This window comes from Vombatus ursinus, unplaced genomic scaffold (assembly GCF_900497805.2).
Source record: "Vombatus ursinus unplaced genomic scaffold, bare-nosed wombat genome assembly UNPS02014852.1, whole genome shotgun sequence".
Lineage (NCBI taxonomy): Eukaryota > Metazoa > Chordata > Mammalia > Diprotodontia > Vombatidae > Vombatus > Vombatus ursinus.
This window is the reverse complement of record NW_020954630.1, coordinates 2,109,219-2,132,374: the sequence shown is the minus strand read 5'-3', so window position 1 is coordinate 2,132,374 and position 23,156 is coordinate 2,109,219. Positions and strand designations below refer to the sequence as shown.

Sequence of the window (23,156 nt, the reverse complement as noted above, 5' to 3'; positions counted from 1 at the left end):
TTTCATAATAAACATCCCTTGCTAAATGGAAATTTACTTTAATAGAATTCCAAATTTAAGAAATAAATAAATTAAGGTACAAATTCTAAGAATGAATACTCCTGAAATTCATAGAATTTAACGATCTAATACTGTAGTATCATTCCTGCTACTAACTGCTAGCTAGACTGCCCAGTTCTCCATATTGTATATGTAATGGTTGCAATCTCTCAATGTCAATGAACAACACTACGTCAGGCTTAACAAATAATACTAACAAGGCCCTAATGAGGACATCAGCCATCTGTTAAATAAATAAGCTATTTGGTTGGGAACAAAACCAACAATATGGGTGCAATATAGTAATTTCCAAGCTACTCTCTGACATTAGCCCTTCACAACATGGCTCCAAGACCTACCTTTCCATATTTATTTCACATTAATTCCCTTTCACAGTCATTATGGTCCAGATAAACTGGCCTACTAGCTGTTCCTTGAACAAAGCATTGCACCTAACATCCATATGCTTTTCCAAAGGCTATCTCCCAAGCTGGGTGTGAACTCCCTTCTCCCTTCTCCCTTCTGTATCTTAGAATCCTTAGCTTCCTTCAAGGCAAAGATCAGACACCACCTCCTATGCAAGGCTTTTCCTCTGGCTTCCATTTGTGATTGTTCTCAGGTTCCTAGAATAACTTTGTATTTCATGTTGTGTACATCCAGTAGACCATGAACTGTTGGAGGGCAGGGCCTATTTTATTTTTCTCCTTGTATACGCAGTGCCTAGTACAAGGCCTTGTATATACTAAGTAATCAATAAATGTTTCTTGAGTTGATTTAGTCCTATTCTGAATTAGTCCTATTCACAAAAGTCCTATTCTGAATGACAAATTATGATGTGGAAGCAATGCTAGGTTCTCAAGGACTGATACTTGAACACAGGCTCTAGCAAGTTCTATTAAGCTGGAAACGTTCCTAGTGACAAATTCTCTCTGCTGTATAAGGGCCAAACCAAGCTAAATAAATAGGTTGGCCACTAGGTAAAAAATCTTTGCAACTCAAAAAACAAAGAAAAAATACAGTCCTACCCAGCCCCCATCCCTAAACCTCAAGGAGGTGGCACAGATGAGTGGAAAGAACACCCACCCCAGAGTCAGAGGACCTGGGTTCAAAGCCTGCTTCCCCACTTACTATCTCTATGACCTAGGACGAGTGATTAACCTTCCTGGTTAAGTTCCAGTTTGCTCATCTGTCAAAGGAAGGAGCTAGACTGGATGGTCTCTGAAATGAGGTGTGCCAGTCTTGGGGTCAGGAGAACCTGAGTTCAGATGTGGTATGTGACCATGGGCAAGTCATTTTACCTCAGTTTCCAGCAATGAGTGTGTCAACCTCATCATCCCTGGAAAGTATACTGCTAAAGTAAATGAACTTATCCACAGTATTCAAAATTTCTCCATTTGCTGTAACTGATGGTTCCACATATGGATGGTGTGGTGCTGGCTGATAGAGAACCTATGTTTTCTTGGTGTTCATTGTTAGGCCAAAATTAGCACAAGCAGCAGAGAATCAATCCACACTTTGTTGCATCTCAGCTTCAGAGGCTGCATTGAGTGCACAATCATCTGTAACAAAAAAATCACGCACCAACTCTCCCTCTACTTTAATCTTGGCCTGTAGCCTTTTTGAAGCTCCAAAGGAAAGTGTGGGACAGAAGAGGTATTAGACTGACTACCAAACTGAAGGTCTACAGAGCTGTTGTGCTGACTTCATTGTCGTATGCCTATGAAACCTGGACAGTCTACCAGTGCTACGCCACAGTTGGACACTGTCCCTTGACTCCAACATAGTGATGTCATTTTGGTGACTAATATAGTGATGTCTGAGAATGAAGGACAACAACAAAGCAACCAACTTAGTTTCCTCATCTGTAAAATGGGGGTAACAATAGCATCTACTTACCAGGGTTATTGTGAGGATCAAAGGAGATAATAATTGTGAAGCACTTAACACAGTGCCTGGTACATAGTAAGCACTACATGTATATTCACCAGTATCACTAATTTATTTGTTGTTTATTTTTCCAAGCTCTAAATCTATAATCCTACAAAAGGAGTCAGAATTCCAGTTTTAAAAACCATCTAGACACATACATTTAACTGTTGTACCCCAAATGTGAGCTATCCTTGTCCAATGACCAACAAGTCACACAGCTAGTGTGTGTAAGAGGCAGGACTTGACCTAGGTCTTTCTGACTCCAAGACTGACAAAACGCTACACAGTACAACCCTGGAACTGTGGAGTCAAAAAGTTCAGTAACATCTTTATGAGAATGACCTACGTATAAGTCAAAGACATTCAATGAAAGTATAAGAAGGGAGCAGGCAAATTTTCAAAAATATTTTCTTGAGCAAACCACTCAGTTGCATGATGACTGAAAGGCATAGAGAATATATACAAGAACCCGTTGTGCTTATTATTTGCTAATAACTTGGTATGCTGAAATATAGGCTAAAAGAACCTCCTCTAAAAGTGACTTCCCACGTATATGTTTAAAGAATATAAGATCGTGGAGTGATCAAACCAAATAGATAACTTCTGCTCATCAGTATCAGGCAAGGTATCCAATACAGAGAGGTATGCATGCTAATGGTGTTCACCATTGACATGAAGTATTCCATCACTGAAAGGTCCTCCTGGTGCTGATCTTGAAAGATATTATGTAAGTCCCAGAATACGGCTGGGCCTCTTCAATGGGATTCACTCAACTGAGTTCAACGTAGGAAAAGCCAAATGGATGATGAATGTTTATTGTCTAGATTACAAAATGCAGTTCGATGGGCAGCCCATTGAATTAGGTCATCAGTACATTTATCTTGGGCAGTCACTACCAATGGACCATGGGTTCATAATTGTATAGAGTGAAGAAAGTCACGGATTGCATTTAGGAAATTATACAGCAATCTTAATAATACCAAGATTTTCCCTGACATACGCAAAAAAAAATTTTCAACGCACTTTTTTTAAATCATGGAAAAGTTTCTGAAGAATCAAAACTGCAGATGATTCAAAGGGCCAGAAAAGAATGGTGAGTATAAGTTTCAGTACATTACCAACATTGTCTTGAATGGCAAAAGTGGCTTGAAAAATATTATCTTGGGGCAGCTAGGTGGTGAAGTGGATAGAGCACCAACCCTGAAGTCAAGAGGACCTGAGTTCAAATCCGGCCTCAGACCAAACACTTAACACTTACTAGCTGTGTGACCCTGGGCAAGTCACTTAATCCCAATTGCCTAGAAATGAAAAAAAAAATAAAAAAATTAAAATTAAAAGAAAGATATTATCTAGGAAATATATGATGAGAAAAATAAATGGACTAGTCATTTAACAAGGGTGAACAGAACAACCCAAGTGCCACTTTGATACTCACAGAATATCAAAAAACCAAAAGTAAGGCCTTCAGAAATTGGGTAAATCCTTTACAGAGGATTTCTGGGAGGATATGGACAAGAGTTGTATGGGATGAGCTGCCTGCAGGTGGTTCTAATCTGCATTGTTGCAAGAATTGCCTACCTGGATGAAATCACAGATCCATTGAAGTGCCAACCTATTTGCTGATAACTTCCCAGTACGTTTCTATGTCCAAGCAAACACTGAGCAGCATTTCATTATTGGCTTTAGCAGTACCTATGATATCTAAGATGTCTGTTTCATTTGTTTATTTCTTTGCTTGATTCATTCATTTATGATTTATAACTCTCACTTACTTCCAAAAGGATTTCAGGCAGCAAGTAGAGTTAAAACATATAAAATGGGTAAATTTCAAAACAAAAACACAATAGGACAAAAAATAGTTTAAAAAAAGCCAAGATAAGTATGTCAGACACCTGGAATGCAACTGTACACTGAATGTACTTTTGAGCTTTCTCGAAGCTGAGGCAAGTTAGGTTATATAGTTTTTATTACCTGTTAAGAAGAAAACATACAAGGAAATGCATCTGAGAGAAAAGCTACACACGCTATTGCATTGTTCAATAGGTGACCAAAGTTTAGTAACAAAATTCCCTTGTTCAATTATTTTACAGTTCAGTAATTTATAAAGGTGCTTGTGTGGCACACCAAATTTTCTGGAACTATAAACAATTAGCTAATATTTTACTTGCAATTTATTTTAAAAGTCTAATCCTTTTAGGAATTGACAGCCAAAATCTTTGTTTATACAATGACCAATCTATAACTTCTTATTTGAAGCATATACTTTAAATTAAATTAATTTAAACTAATATTTCATCTCTCCCATTAGTGTATCAGGGCATATCACTACTTTCTATCCCAAACCTTTTCCTTGTTTCACCTTGACATTGGTAATCCTGGCATTTGACTCAGTGAAGGGTTTACAAAGCCAGCTTGGATCTGCTGATTTCAATGGAAGGCTCTTTGTCTAGTACACTGAAGTCACACTGCTTTCTTCCACTTACCTTGTACTGTCTCTAAGACATTTCTTTGGTTTCTCTCCAGTTGGCTGTACCCCTCTCCTCTCTATAGCTGGCTCTCTTTTCTTCTGCGCTGCCTCTTTTAAGGTCAAGGTGGTAGGAAAACTTCTATCTTTAGTAGTATAAGTTGGGACCTACAGTTTTTCCTCTAGAGCCAGAGGAGTGACTGGTATCTGTTTTGTTTTGTTTTGTTTTTTTAAATTATAAAAAAAAAAAAGAAAGAAAGGCTTAGGCAACACTTTCTTTGTCAAAATCAAAGGCATAAGAAACATATAGGAATAAAGCACTGAAACTTGAAAACACATACACATCTTCTCTGTAGACAAACTGATAGGAAATAAGATACTATTGTAAAAGAGAATTAAGTTACATAGAATATTTTGAAAACCAAGTCTAGAAGAGATCTCAAAATCACAGTGTTATAAGATTTACTAAGTCTCACCATTAGGGAGAATTCAAATAGGTAAATCAAATCCTTCTAGCCTTTATTCTAATAACTTCTGGAAAATATCCAGTGAAGAAGTTATGACCTTCCTAATAAAGTGTTTTGTGAACTTAACTGAAATAACTGTCAAACTTTTGCTTCAGTGTTTAAAAACAAATACCTTTTGTTGAAGTTTGAACCATCCATATCTTGTCCTTCCTTCAGACCTGGCAAATAAGTGATATGCTTTAATCCTACCCTGTAAAAGTGAGAGGTGATGCCTGTCTACAGACTTTACAAGAATATTCTCTCCTAACAGTCTTTAACAAAAAATCTTAACAATTGAATTCAGAATGAAAATGAAGAATTCTACTTGATGTTTTTTCCTAATCTCATAACTGCTCTAACCTTGCTTTGTAAATACAAATTTGAAGACAATTGGCTCCACATTCCAATTATTCTGGGGTATAACTATATGAGGAACTTGTTAGCATTGCTAGTTTTATGATCACAGCTGTATTGCTAATTCTAGGTCATTAAAAGGACTAGGTGAGAGGCTATAGAGGATCAGTCCAAATATGGCACTGCTACCAAGAAAACAAATGAAAGGTTGCAGCTGACTCACAAACATCCTACTTGTGTACAAAGGACAGTGTCCATTATTAGAGCAATTTCACTTGTTTTTAATGAATGTATCAGACTTGTTAAAAGTTAAAGTATAGTAAATCTACCACTTCCCTCCAGAATGTGGGGTCAGTTATTTTCTAAAACAAATTAAATTTGACATTATTTCTTTTGACCAACTTGTGTAGGCCATTAATTTAGCACCTTGCTATTCCTCAGTTCCTTGCAAACTGATTTTCCCCAAATTAACTGTTATAGTTCTAGTTATAAAAAAAAATCTGCTATCTCATTTCATATTGTCTTTTTTTTAGAAGTTATATTTAGTTACCACCTGAGATGTAGTCAGTATTCCATAAATCAATTCAATACACACATTTTCATTTCCTCTGTATGTGCTAGGTGCTATGGGGGATGAAAAGAAGCCTTTATGTTCCCTGCTCTCAAGTGACTTAACAACCTAATTAAAAGACAAAAAGTAAAAAGTGAAATAACAAAAAAGAGAGTAAACAATAATTAAGAGCAACAATGGAATAGGGGCTATAAAACAATACAAGATTAATTGCCAAATACATTATATGGCTAATAGTTGTTCTAACTGGCACAGAGTAGGGCTTTGATAAATGCTTTATCAAGAAGAGGTTAGAGAAAGGAAAAGTCACTTCATCCTAGGAAAGGCTTTCCCTAAGAAGAGGTATTTGAGGCATGCATTTTGAGAGATGGGTAGAATTTCGTTAAGGAGGGGAAATGGCATTTCAGGTGGGCAGAAGAGTTATAAACAAAAACAAAGCAGCAGGAAAATGGAAGTCTTTTCAACAGTAAGTGTGGATCAGCCAGGTAAAGAGTTTGGGCAGGGGAGAGTTGGAGAGAAATATAAAGAAGGCAAGGTGGAAACAGGCTAGGCAGTACTTTGCTATGATTTAATGAACCCATTTTTAAAAAAATAACATTTTATTGATATCTTTTGTTTTCACATCTCTTGCATTTTTCAAGTAGCTATCAGTTCTTTCCCCTTTGTGTCCCTTATAACAAAGAATAAAAAACGGGGGGAAAAGGTTAAATGAAACTAACATGTTAAAAAAAAAGTCTAACATTACACATTATTAAACCAATTCTTATTAACACCACTGCATAAATTTCACTAGGCCTACCTGGATTAAAAGAAATTGTTAATCATGCTTACCAGGAAAAACCAGAAGAAAAAAAACTAAACATTATTTTGCAAAATAAAAGATTGAGATAAAAAAAAAAGTAAAGCTTTTTAATTGAGTGAGGAGGGAAAGGGTCCTAAGAAAAGTAGGTTTAGGAAGAGACTCCCTTCATAGGGTATCTTTTTAATATAGGGCTAAGGCGTAGTTATCTATCATGGGTCACAGATTCACCAGAAGAAGAAAAAACACTCAGGGGCCCACATATGTACTAAGCAACATTGACTTTCAGTAACTATTTTTAAAAATAAACATATAACATTTTTAAAGCACATAGCATTTGGAACACATATCTTTAAACAACTTGAAGAATCATGTATAAAATAGAAGATAAGATAAAGAACAAAAAAAAGAGCATTACTATAGGCAATGTAAAACTTTGTTCAATAAATACAAAATGTAACATATATATGTTTGTTCATGATTTATACAAGTCTTTAAGGGAAAGATAAACAAAGATAGAGAAGGAAAGGGTGCAGTAATTACCCTGGTTAAGAATAGCTATTATAAATGTCTTAATCAAGCTAGTAATTATTAAACATCAACTGTATGTTAGGCACAATACTCAAGTCTGGGTTAGAAACACAATTAGGGTTAGAAATTTGTTTTTAGAATCCACAGGAATTTTTCAATATTTTTTCTCATTCAACCTCTTCTCTCCTTCCCCTTTGAACTATCCTTTGTAACAAAGAAAATAAAATGACTAACAAAGCAACCAAGTGTGACATTTGATACATTCTATATCTCTAACCTTCTACCTATCTATAAAGAAGAAAAAAGTATGTTACATCCTCTGTTCTTCAGAACAAGATTGTTGCAATTAATTTAGTTGTCTTGTAGTGATGTTGTCACTTACTGCCGCAATTGTTTATATTGTCTTCTTGATTCTATATTTTTTAATTTGCTTTGCTTCAAACAAACCTTCCCATGCTTCTGTGAATTCCTTGCATTTGTAGTTACTTATGGTGCAATAATATTTCATTATGTTCATTATATCACAATTTCACAGAATCATAGAATTTCAGAGCTGGATCTCCATGGCCATCTCGTCTAGCCCATACCTGACAAAGAAACTACACTGAAGTCCTCCTAACAAGTGGTCATCCAACCATTACTTAAAACCCTCCATTTAGGGAGAAATTCATTATCTCCTAAGGTATCCTATTTCACTTTTGAACACTCTTTAAAGTAAACTAGTACAGAATGCTAGTAGGACTCCACAATGTCCTCCTTCAACACCCTGTTGTGACACGGAAATGACCCTGAGTTCTCAAAGGCAACAAGAGGCTGTGTCTGCTGCCTGATGTCCAGGATAGCTAAAGATGTGGTGGCTCATCTCCAGCAGGTCAGCTACTAGGAGATGAATTATTTGGCCATAATGACCCTTGAAACAAAGCAAAATAAAAAAAAAATCAGCTCTTCGCAAACTCCTTATACTTTCACAGCAACAGTGGTAGACTCATGGAAAAGGAAGAGGTGAGTAATAAGGAGGGCATAACTTTGACACTGTCTCTAAAAGTTAGTTTAACTGTTGCTACATCAAATGTGAGACCTTAGTCCCCACAGTAAACAGGTTGGCACACTGATGAAAGAACTTAAATACATTTGTATCAACATTCTCATTATGAATGAAACTAGAAGACAATAAAGAAGCTGCAACTAAATAGAAGGTAGAGTTTGTTTCATCGAGCACTTAAAGGCAAAGAGAAACCCATGAAATGATACTTTTGGTCATCTTTGATGATGAAAGTAAGTGAAAAGGTCACTATGAAAACAATCGCAACTTATGTGCCAACATCTATTGCAGGAGTTGAAAGAGTAGATATACTCTACAAAGCACTCAACCTACAAGTCTAGCTCTCTCTCTAGTTACTTAGTAACTTCAAAACAAAGGTGGGCACAGGATGTGCACCACAGTGAAAAAACAGGAATATGTGTGTGTGTGTATATTTGTATGCATGTATGTATATGTGTATATATATATATATATGCATATAAGTATATGAGGTTAAGTGCAGAAAGGAAAGGCCAAAGATTTATAGACTAAGAAGTTTCATGCCTGCATATCCTGAATATTTTCTTCAAGAAGACAGTAAGAAAGTGCTGGACACGGCAAACATCTTATTACTAATATAGGAATCGTTTCCCAATTATCTGTCTAGGTGAAGTCAGATCATCAACTAGTAGAAACAAAGGTCAAATACTTACATCACATTAGAAGAACGGATAAAGGTATGAACACAAGGTACCATTGTTATCTCAGGTTCAGTATATGGTGTTTTGGTTAATCACATTTATTTAACAGTGGAACAATTAACAAGGAGCTCACAGAATAGTCTGCCTCTATCTGTAAAAATAAACAAATAAACAAACATAAATAAAATAGGTAAGGATAAAGAAGACAGAAGATTGCTGATATTAATTACTGATCAGGTCTAGAACTAAATTATGAGTCAAATGTAACAGAAAATGAACTAGTTTCTTAAGTGAGAATTATGCAATGGAAAGCCCCTCAGGGAGAATGGTAGTATCTAAAGTTAAGAAAATAAAAACGCAAGAATTTAAGAAAAAATTGATTCCAGAAATCTCCAGACTAATATAGGAATCAAACTCCCTTAAAGGAAATTTATCAAAGTTGAGAAAAACTGTAGTAACCAGCAGTCAGGGGTCTGTGAATATGAAGACATAAGGGTGATTTTAGTGTGTGATGATGATATTTTTCTGGCTCCTGGTTTCAGCTTAATGCTCAGGTGCTGATGTATCAAGTAATGAAGATAATTCTAATGATCTCTAATGTCACCAATCTTTATTAATCATTCAACAAGCATTTATTAAATATCTATGCTGTGCCAGGCACTATTATGAACTGGGAGTGGGGGGAGGTAAAGCAAAATAGTCCCAAGAGAACAAATAGCTTAATATTGTACTCAAATTTAGGTCTCTCTAACATTCAGATCTGGATGAAATTTAGTGTAATTTCTGTACCAGCTCCCTATTCTCCTTCCTCCACCCCTTTTTCCTTTCCCGCCCCAAAATATAATATTTCATTATCCAAAAAATAATCCAACTCTAAGTTAGAAATAAACCAAAAAAAGTTAGCTGCTTCCTTCAAATGTTTCACTTGTTTAGATATGCTGCAAAAATTGATGGACTAAGGTCTCTTTCAGTTCTAAAGGGTTATAATTCTATATCCTCCAAAGAATGATTTTACTAAGCAGTTTTTCAAGTAAGAATGGGGATGGCAATGATTATAGATTCTTCTTTCTCATTTTAATCCAGTAAAATAAAGAAAGTTCAGAGAACTAACTCTTGGATTCAGGAGAACAATATCTTGAAGCACAATTTGTACACATTACAAGAAAATTTCAGAGAAAATTAACAAAATTTCTTTTCTGCTGATGGCTCCTTCCCACCCCAAGGGTATATAATTACTCTGAAAGTAGTCTCTTAAACACTTAGTGCCCAAGACAATGAGAGGTCCAAAGGAAATCAGCCAAAAAGTGATAGGAGTAAAATAGTTTCTGCATATCCCAAAGTTCTGTTAGTCCAACAAAGTACATTTAAAGACTGGTATCTAAGTGTTTATGAGATATTGCATTATATAATACCTATTTATTGAAGATCAACTATTAGCTTGTTGAGGATGTATTACTTATTTTCAACTATAACAACTATAATAACTCTGGTCTGCATGGAGGAAAAGCAAAAGTGGAAAATTAAAAGTGTCTAAGTAAAGGGGACAATCTCTTCTAGTTATGTGTTGTTTTTCTTGTCTCAGGGGTAAATATTGCCCAGCTAACCTCTGACCTGCATGGGCGATATGTGGTAATATAGGGTAAAGAATAAATATGTGAATGTTGCATCTGACAATGGTTAACTTCTGAAAGTTTTAGTTTGTATGTGTGTGTGTGTGTGTGTTTATATAGACTTTCCACTACCCTGAAAAAGTCTCTACAACTAAAGACATACTGCCTCTGATTTCTGACAGTTGTGAACCTATTCAATTAAACAAGTATTAATTAAGTATATGTGCCAGGCACTATGTGAGGCACTAGAAACACAAAGACAAAAACAAAACAGATAGTGCCCTCAAGAAGCTTATATTCTATTGGGGAAAAACAACATGTATACATAAAGTTAAATACAAATACAAAGTAATTTCCAGGTAGAAGGCATAGGTCTAATGTTAAAGGCCAGTTTACTGACAATAGAATTGATGTTACAGAAAGCATAATGAAAGGGTGAAGAGGGATAGGGATGTGGGAGGGAGGTGGATAATATAGATGAATATGAGGTAGTGGGGAGGTATAACCAGGAAAAAGTTTTCGACCTAAGTGGTAGACTATAAATAATCAGAATTACCAAGAGTCTAAGTAGAGTCATAGCAACAATGGTAATGGCGAGAAATTTTGTTGTATAAATGAAGAAATTACAGCACCCTGACCTAATTAAACAAACTTTTGACAGTAAAAAAAATATACATTTATATATATATATATATATATATCTGAAATGGATAAAAGTTCATACATTGATTGAAAGTCATCATTTCCTAAGAAAATCTACCTAATGAAAATCAATAACCACAATGGGAAAACCAAAAAGTCTAGAAACCATCTGACCCAGCACACATTTAATGTGCCAGTTGATGAGATGTGGTAGCCAAGGATAATATTGGCATAGTACCCCAAGGTGGGTCCCGTGAAAGACAATCTTGTGATGCTACATCCTGCATACTTGGAGAAACATATGATTCTAAAGTGGCTGAAACACATTAGAGAGGAGAAAAGTGTAGCAAGGAACAAACTTTAACTGGCTAACAGGTACTTGGAAGAGGCTGGTATCCCAACATATCCTAGTGCCTATATGCCCAGACCATGAGAACAGATATCTTGGGTGAGATTGTTCTCTCCTCAGTTGAGCTGAGACTTCATCTTTCTCTTGAGTCACAGAGCCCCTTCACTCCTATGTATTTTATTGTCTAAACTAATCTATATAATAATTTCCCCAATTACTGTTTCACTTCTTTTTAATTTTCTTGCTATCCTTGAATATCTTTTATGTAATAAGTATTTGGTTGGAGGGGAGCTAAATGGGCCAAGATTAAACTAACTGTTCTTACCCTCCTGGCCTAGAGTGGGACTATTTCCCACCAATCCTTAGCGCAATGTCTGCTAGATAGCACCTGAAAACTGTTTATTGATTGATCAATCTGAAGAATCATATCCTTATACTGAAAATACCTGATATGTAATTTTGTTGTTGTTCATTTCAGTTGTGTCCAACTCTTCATAACCTATCTGGGGTGTTCTTGGCAAAGATAAAAATAGCCATTTCCTTCTCTGGCTCATTTTATAGAAGAGGAAACTTGAGGCAAACAAGGTTAAGTGACTTGTCCAGGGTCACACAGCTCGTAACTGTCTGAGGCTAGGATTGAATTCGGGAAGATGAGTCTTCCTGCTTCCAAGCCTGGCACTCTATCTACTTTATCACCAACCTGCCCTCTGATTTATTATGGATAGATATAACTCTGGTCTTGAAATGCCCCTCTTAAAAACAGAAGAAAAAAGCAACAGTCATAACCCTCTTACTACTCTCTATAAGGATGAAAATTGCAGTCTCCCTTGGGGAGACGAAGTGGGGCATTCCAGAACATATTTAACTAAACAAATCCCAGCAACATAGGCTTGTCTGATCTCTATGGCCTTGTTTAAACTTTCACACTGGTTTAGAATATAAACTCATTGTAACAATCTTTGGGCTTTAGCTAAAGTAGCCCTAAGAGAAAAAAATGTTTTATCTGAAAACATGTAGCAACAAAAAAGGAAAAAAGGAAACTAAGTATTGGGAATACAATTTAAAAATAGAAAATCAACAAATCAACAAACCTAAAAGAAGCACAAAATAAGAATATTTTTAAAATATGTAAATAGATAAAAATTAAAAATTAAAAAATCCAGAGAAATAACTAAAACCAAGAGCAAATTTTTAGATTAACAAAATTCATAAAATGTTAGCTAATAAAAAAGAAAGAGGGAAGTCAAATTATTTAAGTAAAAAAAGTGAACAAGACAAATCTACAAAAGAGGAAATTAAAATAAATATCAAATACTATCATATACAATTTATGCCAGTAAAATTGATAATTTAAAAGGAAATCTATGATTATGTACAAAAATATGAAATACTAAATTAACAAAACAAGAGAAATTTTAACTCAATTTAAGAAAGAAAAATCAATTAAATCATAGGCTAACTACTAAAGAAAATTCCTCTAGACCATATGGACTTCACAAATGATTTCTATATATAAAGCCTTCAAAGAATAATTAATACTTGTACTACACAAGTCATTCTCAATAACTGAGAAAGAAGGTACTCTACCAAACCCCTGTTTATGGGACAAAAATAGTCCTGACAGTAAAACTAAGGAGAAAACTACAAATCAATTTAGCTACTGAATTTTTTTTATTTTAAATATAATCTCACTCATTTCCCAAATATGTAGAGAACTGAGTCAAATTTATAAGAATACAAGCCATTCCCCCAATTGATAAATGATCAAAAGATATAAACAGGCAGTTTTCAGATGAAGAAATAAAAGCTATCTATAGGCATATGAAGAAGTGTTCTAAATCACTTTTGATTAGGGAAATGCAAATTAAAACAACTCTAAAGTACCACCTTACACCTATCAGATTGGCTAAAATGACAAAAGAGGAAAATGATAAATGTTGTAGAAAATGTGGGAAAACTGGGACACTAATACACTGTTGGTGTAGTTGTGAACTGATTCAATCATTCTGGAGAACAATTTGGAACTATTCCCAAAGGGCTATAAAAACTGCACCCTTTGATCCAGCAACCACTGCTAGGTCTGTATCCCAAAGAGATCATAAAAACAGGAAAAGGACCGACACGTATAAAAATATTTATAGCAGCCCTTTTTGCGGTGGCAAAATATTGAAAATTGAGGGGATACCCATCAATTGAGGAATGGCTGAATAAGCTGTGGTATATGAATGTAATGGAATACTATTATGCAATAAGAAATGATGAACAGACAGATTTTAGAAAAACCAGGAAAGACTTGTAAGAACTGATGAAAAGTGAAATGAACAGAACCGGGAAAACATTATACACAGTTAACAGCCACATTGTATGATGATCAACTATGAATGACTCAGCTCTTCTCTCTAAGCAACACAATGATCTAAGATAAGTACAAAGGACTCCCGAATAAAAATGCTATGCATACCCAGATAAAGACTTGATGGACTCTGAATGCAGATTGAAGTATATTTTTTCATTTTATTCTTTCTCACGTTTTTTTCTCCTTTTGATCTGTTTCTTCTTTCAAAACTATGACTAATATGGAAATATTTTTACATGATAGCACATGTATAAAATATAACAAACTGCCCACCGTTTTCAGAAGAGGGGAGGGGAGGGAAGGAGAAAAATTTGAAATTCAAAATCTTGTAAAAATGAGTGCCAAAAATTTTTCTTGATATGTAACTGGGGAAAATACTATTTAAAAAATAAAGACAATCTCAGCATAAAGATTATAGAAATTTTTAAAAGCTCACAGAGAAAAGTTGTTGAAGATTATAAATATTATACCCTCATAAAACATTAAGAAAATGGAAAAATTGAATAAAGGGGAAAGTGTTCAAAGAAAGCATGGCAAGTGACCCAATTAAGCAAAATCATTTAACAATGAAACTAGGAGGCCAAAAAATAGATTAAAAAGTGGAAATGATCCATCAAGATGACTATAACAAACTATTTTCTCTGTCAATTACAATGGATCTATCACCACATGTGAACTATAACATCATTCTCTGACATACTGCAAGAAGTAGAAATAGCAGCAAAGGAAAAAAAAAGATGGTAAGAATAGCTGACTGGAGCAAATATAAACATAGGAGGTCCATGCTGGAGGCAACACAATTTTGAGGACATTGAAGGATCAGTTCTCTATATCTTTAAAAGAAGAGGGGATACCAAAGGTTTGGGGAAAATCTCAGACTTTTTGGTGGGGGGGTGGGCAAGACAATCAGAGTTAAGTGACTTGCCCAAGGTCACACTGCTAGTGAGTATCATGTGCCTGAGGCCAGATCTGAGCTTAGGTCCTCCTGACTCCAGGTCCACTGCTTTATCCACTGTGTCACCTAGCTGCCCCCAGCTCATTTTATAGATGAGGACACTGAGGCAAACAAGGCTAAGTGACTTGCCCAGAGTTACCAGCTAGTAAGTATCTGAGGCTAGATTTGAACTCAGGGCCCAGCACTTTATCTACTTTGCCATCTAGCTACCTCAATAATTGTTTAGCCACATGCTTATTTTCCCATTTCTATAAAATCTTTATAAAAATAAAAACATTTAGAGGGCATCCTTGATGAAGAAATAAGAATAAGAATAGCATTTATGTGGTGTTTTAAGGTTTGCAAAGTGCTTTACAAATATTATCTAATTTTATCCTCACAATAACCCTGGGAAGTAGGTGCTATTACTATCCCTGTTTTACATAGGAGGAAACTGAGGTAAACAGAGGTTAATTGATTTGTTCAGAACCACACAGATCATAAGTATTTAAGATTGGATTTGAACTTAGGTTTTCCTGACATAGACTTTTATAAATGATATTTTATCAGTTCACATCTCTATATTCACTCAATTGACTGAAAGGTGCAAAGAAGACAAACTTTCACTGTGCTCATTTGTTTGCATTGAGTAGAGCAAAAAAAAAAATCTCTCCTACAACAAATTTTCACTGATGCATATGCAGGCTATGGCATATTACCAACAAAGATCTATGCAGGGGAAGTGGTGTGAAGGTTATGGTCAGATTGCTGTATGACCAGATGAGAAGGATGTAAAGAGAACAGAAGATAACTGATAGAAAACCTGTGTGGTTCATTAGTATCTATAACATTAACAGATCCAGAGGAAACCTTCTTTTTTGTGAACACATGAACAAAAATTGCACAGGATGAGAAAATGTGCCTGTATTTACAAACTATGATTGGAGGGAGTACCCACATCAACAAATCACAGATCCATTGAGGTATCAGACAGTATTCTTATTTTAGGACAGTGGCTCTTTTTGGTCTCAGGACACCTTTATACTTTTAAAAATTGTTGAGGACCCCAAAGGGCTCTAGTTAAATGGGTTATATCTAGCAATATTAACTGTATTAAATTTAAAACCAATAAAATTTAAAAATATTTATTTGTTTAAATAATACTCATATTTTAATGTAAACATTTTAATGAAAAATTTATTTTCAAAAATTCATGAGCTCAGTGGCATTGTTTACATATTTTTCAAAATCTCTTCAATGTCTGGATTAATAGAAGATAGCTAGATTTTCATATCCACTTCTGCATTCATTCAATCTGTTGTGATTATGTTGTTTTGGTATATGAAAAGAAATCTGGCCTTACAGCAATATGTAACTGAAAAAGAGAAGAGTATTTCAATAGGCAAATATGTCTTAATATTATTGTGAAAATAGTTTTAAATTCAAGGACCCCCTGAAAAGTCTTGGGGATACCATATATCTACACTTTAAGAATCACTGTTTTAGGATAAAACTTTACACTTCTCTATTGCTCTTATGACTTCACATTTTTGGCTTCTCTTTTTTTATTCTTTATTTGAATTATGTACTTCTGACTCATTCTCACCTGTGCTACATGAGAAAATTCAGTTCAATTTAATTCCACAAACATTGAGTATATACAGAATGCAAAATATTCTGGTAATGTCTAGTTTGATACAACAACTAGCACTGCTATAACTCTGTGGTTTGCAAAGCACTTTATGATGTCCTGAAAAAGATTATAATCTAGTTGGAAGGGGGGAATGGAAAGGTATGATGGAGGGGGCTGAGAAAAGAGAAGTACATAAATATTTACATGCAGAATATCATAAATGCCATGAGAGGTACAAAATGCTTAAGAAGTCTCATAGAAGGGAGAGATGATTTGTGGCTGCAGCTACCATGGAAGATTCATGGAGCAAGTAGTACTTGAACTGGACTAGATAGGATTTTAACACCTGAAACTTCCAAGAGAGTGTTGAGTACTCCAATCCAAGGGAATAGCAGGAAGAAAAGTATAGAGATTGAAAAATGTTTGGGAACAAAGAGAAGCCTGATTTAGTTTTATAATTCTGGAATACACTTAGCATGTAATAGTGCATATAATATTAACTACCTTGAGGATGAACACTGTTTCCCACCTCAATTCCCTACTCCTCCCAGGGCCTAAACGGGAGGTTCGTACAAAGCAGGTGGCATAGCGGATAGAGTGCTAGGCTTAGAGTCAGACAGAGTCATCCTACTGAGATCAAATCTGGCCTCAGATACTTATTAGCTGTGTGACTCTAGGCAAGTCACTTCATCCTGTTTGCCTCAGTTTCCTCATCTGTAAAATGAGCTGAAGAAGGAAGTGGCAAACTATTCCAGTATCTTTGCCAAGAAAACCCCAAATGGGATCTCAAAGAGTCAGACACAACTGAACGAGGTGTTTAATAATTTTTCTTTAATTGCATGTGAGGGGTGGGGGACATAAATTTAACCCAGGGCTATCTCTTGAAGGTTCTTGAATGGCAGGTGGAAGCTCAATTTCGAGTTTATTCGATGAGAAGTTTACAAGAGAGACACAGCTGGAATTCTTGTTTCAGGAAGCTTGATCTGGCAGAGTTGTGCTCGGGTTATTAGGGGTAAATGGAATGAAGGCCCAGGGAGACTGGAGAGGCTCGAGTTAGGGAGGGCTCTAACTGGGGAATGGTCCAGCTTCTTTATATGCATTTGCCCCACATCCTGGAAGACAAGGTTTGGAGGGGACTTTCCGCTCAGAACGAGGTGACTACATAAGAAGCTAGTTCCAGATAGGCGTCCTAATAAGCCTGATGTGGCCTACGCTAAGATCCACGTTTGTCGCCATTGGTATTGGTAAAATTACTAAACAGCACCATCGCATCTCCTCCCACTCCCCTACAGCCAAGTCTGGCTTCCACACGTAAACCAGCTATTTTTACAAGACACCGAGCAAGCGAACGCCCAACGATCGAAAGCGTCCTCATCGTAGGAGCCGCGCGCCGGGAGCCTTTTATGGACTCACCTGGCGCGCGCCGAACCAACCGCCCAACATTCCTCTCCAACCACCGTCGCGCTCGCTCCTCTTTGCCCCGCCCCCTCTGCTCTCCTTTCGCCAATCCCAGAGGAGCTCTTTTTTACCCCGCCCTTCCCTCTCGCTTTTCAAAGCCTACTAACGCCACCGGCGCCCCACCGCGCGGCTGATGCCAGGAATTTATTTTTAGCTCGGAGGTGTCGAGACCAACTCACCGCCCAGTCCTCCGACACCGCCTCCTTTCCGCTTGGCTTCCCCTAGCCCAATGGGAGAAGGAGTTTCCGTCGCGTCATTGCTCAAGTGGGCGGAAGGATGCCCAATCAGCGCTCGGAAAGAAGAAGCGTAATTAATAAGCGGCGGAGAGGAGGAGGGGGGTTGATGACGCAGCGAGTTTTAGTCGTGACTTTTTCTAGAAAATCTTAAGCAGCTTTTTTTTTTTCTTTTAAACCCAGCCCACCTTCCATTTGGTGGAAAAAGGAGCGGGCAGGGGAAGAACGTTTGAGTTGGGGTGTGTGTGTATCTGCGTGCGGCAGTGGTGGTGGGGGAAGCCTGACACTCGGGTCACGTAGGGGAGGGGCCTAACCGGGAGGGAGAGGGTGGTGTCACGTGTGTGTGTTGTGGGGGGAGGGGGGTCGGTGTCTCGCGGTCGGTTCCGGGCGGTTGGGGGGGGAAGAGAAGCGGGGGGAACTCAGGAGCGGGGGAGAGAGACCCAGCCCGAGCCCGCGCCAGCCCGCCCGCCGTCGCCGCCGCTTTTCCTCTGTATGTCGCTCTCCCCGGCCGCCGCTGCCGCCGCCGCCGCCTCCAGCACCAGCAGCAGCCGCCGCCGCCGCGGTTGATGTGGTTTGGGCCGGGGCTGTGGAGTGTGAGAAGATGCCGCAGTCCAAGTCCCGGAAGATCGCTATCCTGGGGTACCGGTCCGTGGGTGAGTCGGTCACCGATCTTGCCCCCTCCCGCCTCCCGCTATCTATCCCGCCCCCGGCCCAGTGTGTGTGGGGTGTCGGTGGGGGCTTCTTCTCTTGGCACTCCCGGCGCCCTCCTCCTGTCCCCGATCCCTCCGGAGGCGGCGTTGGCGGCCCCCGGGAAGTTTGCAGCCGCGGCGTGTCCATGTGCAGGGCGGGAGGGTGGGAGCTGAGGCCGCCTCCTGCCTCCACCCCCGGGCGGGGGCTGCAGCGCGTGTTTCATAACCAGGCGGCCACGGCAACCACCATTTTGAGGGGAGAGTGGCCGCGGCGGCCCCGGCTCGGGGGGAAGAGCTGGATCCAGCCCCCGTGCCTCGGGTCTCCTGCACTTCCTCCCCGTCCCAGGGCTGTGGTAGCTGGGCAGCCCTAGGCTCCTTCCGCCTTTCCTCGCGTCTGGCCAGACAGGTGGCGGGGCCGCCCCGGGTCGGCCTCGGGAGGCGGGGTGGGAGGAGGAAGAGGATGTGTCCGAGGAAGGGGTGGGTGTGGAAGAGGAAGCTGCGGGGGGTGGGGGGGAGGCGAGTGGTTGGTTAGGGAGGGCCGGTGGAGGCACTCGGGCTCGAGCTGTCTTAGGGTCGCTAGGATTTCCACCCCTCACCCCCCCCATCCCCCAGCTGCTACTGAGTTTTGGTGTTTCCCAAAAGGAAGAAATCACTCTTATGTTCTACAGATCCCTTCTTCTGGACCCCACTCTAAAATCCTTTCATCCCTGGCGACTGCTAATAAGTTTTGAGTTACAGAAACCCGAAGGATTTTAACAAAGATTTTTGTAAGTTGTTGAAGAAAGGGACATATGTCCATTGTACATTTAACAAATTAAGTGACCTGAGACTTTTCTTATATTAAATGGCCCTTGGCCCATTGTGCTGGTTTAGAGTGGTTTTTTTGCAGGCCCCCAAAACCCTTGCTAGATTTAAAAAAATTTTTTTTTAACCTGGGAGCTACTTGGATGCTACCAGATTTAAAATCTGTATAATATATAAACATTTGAATAGGAAAAAAAAAATTCTGGTATCTGCAATAATTAAAAGGTAAAATCTATAATTCCTCGACAATAAAATTATTTTTTCCTTAGGCATACTTTAATAAGGTCAGATGATTGTAACCAGGTTGACTTGAAATATTTAGAAAGTTATTTTTAAAAAAGAAGTTGACATATATTTGAATCTAGTTCTGGAAGTTGCCATCTTTCTCAGTGAAGCTACTTTGTGCTTAGGTGCTGAAGATCAGAAACCAAACACGTTTTCTACCTTTGTGAAACTGGTGTTTTAAAGTCAAAATTTTAGCATGGTTTGTATAAAAAGTATTCTCTGGCTTAAAAAAACAACTTTATTTACTTGAGCACAGTTTATGTTCTTTAGTTTACAACAGTAACATTCTCAGAAGAAAGCATGTAACTGGTTCACTTCTTCATTGGATGAACTTATCTTGGAGACAACTTCATACTAATTTCTCTCCCCCTTTTTTTACTCTGCTCTCTCTCCATAGCTTTCTGGGTTCTTTGGCTAAGATATACTCTTCATAGTTATTCATGCCTCTCATCTTTCAATGAATGTGCCCCCCCCCCAAAAAAATCATGGTGGTGTGGTATGTCATTGGGACTCAAGAGGAATTGATTCTACAAACCTTCAGGTTTTCTTTCACTCCTACGAGTGACTTTGAAGGTGATGCATTGCCTAATCATGGAAGGGAGTCTTTTAAGTTGCAGCCTTAATGAATCCCGAAGAAAATCTTTTAGTACTCTTACTACAATTGAGTCAGTCAGTAAACATTTATTAAGCACTACCAGGTGCAGGGTAGTGTGCTAAGCCCTGAAAATACAAAAAGAGCTCAGGGTTTAATGGGAGAGATAGTAGTGCTGACAACTATGTACAGTCCACTCTGAATTCTGTGAGAACTGGGGGTTCTAAATTTCAGCAACCTGAAACACTTGGATACCTAAAACATCCTTCTTTGAACTTTTTCATTTTCATCTTCCCTTCTCTCCTGTTCTCTCTTTCTCCACGCCTTCCATCTGAGCAGTGATTCTACATTCTGTAAGTTGTGTTACTATTACTTGTGAAGTGGCTTCTGGCTAACTCCCCGTGTTCCATTTAACAGTAATGGTCCACAATTAGATGTATAGTCTATCTTGAGAACCACCTGAAGGTGACATCAAAGAATCATGAAGTTAGAAGAGAACTCAAGCTTTTGTGACCCATCCAGCTCTTTATCCTAAAGCAAATCAGTGTCTGAATGATGTGTTGTTGATGCTTCCCTTCCCCCTCTTTGGAGCACAAAGTACTGGAGCTTCTACAATATCTCTCTGGAGGCCATTTCAGGGTTTCCGCATGCTGCTGCTTAAGTACTTTATATTCAAGGGCAATATCTTCACTTTCAATTTATACTCTTTCCTCTTACTTAGTTTTTAGTGAATATGTAAAGCCAATTTCCATAAAAACCCAGATGGTTTTTCATTCTCTATTCATGGCATTTGAGAGTCTACTTTTTTGTACAGTACATGGCACTGTGAAGAATACAATAGGAACTGTTAGACCTGTTTTCTGTCCCTTTTCGTTTTTGTCACGTATCTTGGGACAATCTCCAGTTTCTATCTTTTTTCAAGTTTGATGACTGAAACTGGTTTCACTGTTCTAATAAAGTTCTGACTAATCCCAGTCCTTGCATTCAACTAGTATGTTTACGTCAGATATACACTGCCATCCCAAGTAGCTATACTTGACCGTGACCAAAAAAAAAAAAAATGTGATTATAACAAATGTAATTTTCATGTGGCGGCTATACCAAAAATAGTTAATAGCTATGAACTTTTGGGGATTCACTGACATTATTTGCTAATGACTTTATACTAGAGAATTAACAATAATATTGATTAACTGTTCTGTAATACAACAGTACTAGCAGTAACGTAACATTGATTAGAAGTATTGCTTTAGGAATACAGGTCTCCTTTTTAAAGGTCCCAGGTTAAACTAGGCAAGTTAATTTCTATATAGTTAGTAATGACTTTGCTTTTAAGTTCTAAATATTATTTCTTAAATTGATTGTTACTAATTATAAGGTACATAGGTAATTTAAACATTGCCTTTTTTCTCTCCAAAGCTAACAGTCATGTCTTAATTATTATATTTGATGTCTTTTTCTTAATCCTTATCCTTTTCTACTTAACTGTAGCATTTGATTCTCTTGGCCACCTTCTCCTAGATGGATACTCAATCCTCTGGGTTTTTATAACATTGCTCTCACTTGGTTCTCTTAGCTGTCAATACCACTGTCTTGACAAAGTCTACTTTACTGTATCATTAGCCACATCACGTCCCCTAACTATGGGTATACCTCATGACTCTGTCTTGGGTTGACTTTTTTTTATATTCTCTGTGATGTTATCAGCTTCCATGGCTTCAATTATAATTTCTATGCTAACGGCTCCCATATTTATATATTTAATATTGGTCTCTCTTCCGAGCTCTTGTTGGACATTTCAAAGTGATTTTCCTGTAGACATTTCAAACTCATTATGTCTAGAGTAGAATCCCATTTCACAACTTCCCATGTTTCTGTGTAAGTCACTAATATCCTTCTAGTCATCCAGGTTTACAGTTTGTCATCCTTGAATCTTTACTCTCATACAACCCACATATCCATTCGTTTGCCAAATCTTGTTATTTCTGTCTCTCCAATATCTCTTAAATTTGTCCTTTTCTCCACATTAACACCATAGTTCAGGCCCTCAGCTGAGGAGCATGGTGCTTGCTACTAGTGCTTGGTGTTGCTACTGTTACAAGCTAAGATTTCATTTTAATGACCTATGTGGTTACCACCATAATTCAGGCCATGATCATCTCTTGGCTTGTCTTTTGAGATGATATCATCTCTGTCTTCCCCCAGTCTGTCCTCACGTAGCTCCCAAAGTGGTTTTTCTAAAGCATGGATCTGACCAAGTGTCCTCTCTATTCAATAAATTCCAGTAGCTTCTTACTGCCTCTAGGATTAAATTCTTTTGTATAGTGTTTAAAGCCTTTCACAACTTAGTCTTAACCTATCGTTCCAGCCTTATTGTACATTATTATAAAAAAGTCTTCTTGCTGGTCTTGACACAGTGTACTCTGTCTCCCATCTCCACTTGGATTGTCTCCTTTGGCTGCAGTGTACTCCCTTTCTCTCTTCCCATGTCTTAAAATTCCCTTTCATGCCTTTTCATACTTTTTTCATACCAAGACTTTTCTGACCTCCACCCCCAGTTGCTTTTCATCCAGCCTTCCTAGTATTATGTATGTTGTATATACACTTAAATGAACATATTGTCTCTCCAAATAGACTGTTAAGTGCCTTGAGAGCA

At 37.8% G+C, this 23,156-nt stretch overlaps 1 protein-coding gene across 1 annotated transcript in view; it reads left to right on the top strand.

Annotated features, from left to right (window-relative positions):
• Window positions 1–18,641: 18,641 nt before the first annotated feature.
• RHEB (Ras homolog, mTORC1 binding) overlaps window positions 18,642–23,156 on the top strand; it is a 63,266-nt gene continuing 58,751 nt past the window's right edge. The window contains exon 1 of the mRNA XM_027841067.1: window positions 18,642–18,783. Coding sequence (XP_027696868.1) covers window positions 18,732–18,783 — 52 coding nt within the window. The 5' untranslated portion in view covers window positions 18,642–18,731. The remainder of the gene's footprint in view (window positions 18,784–23,156) is intronic.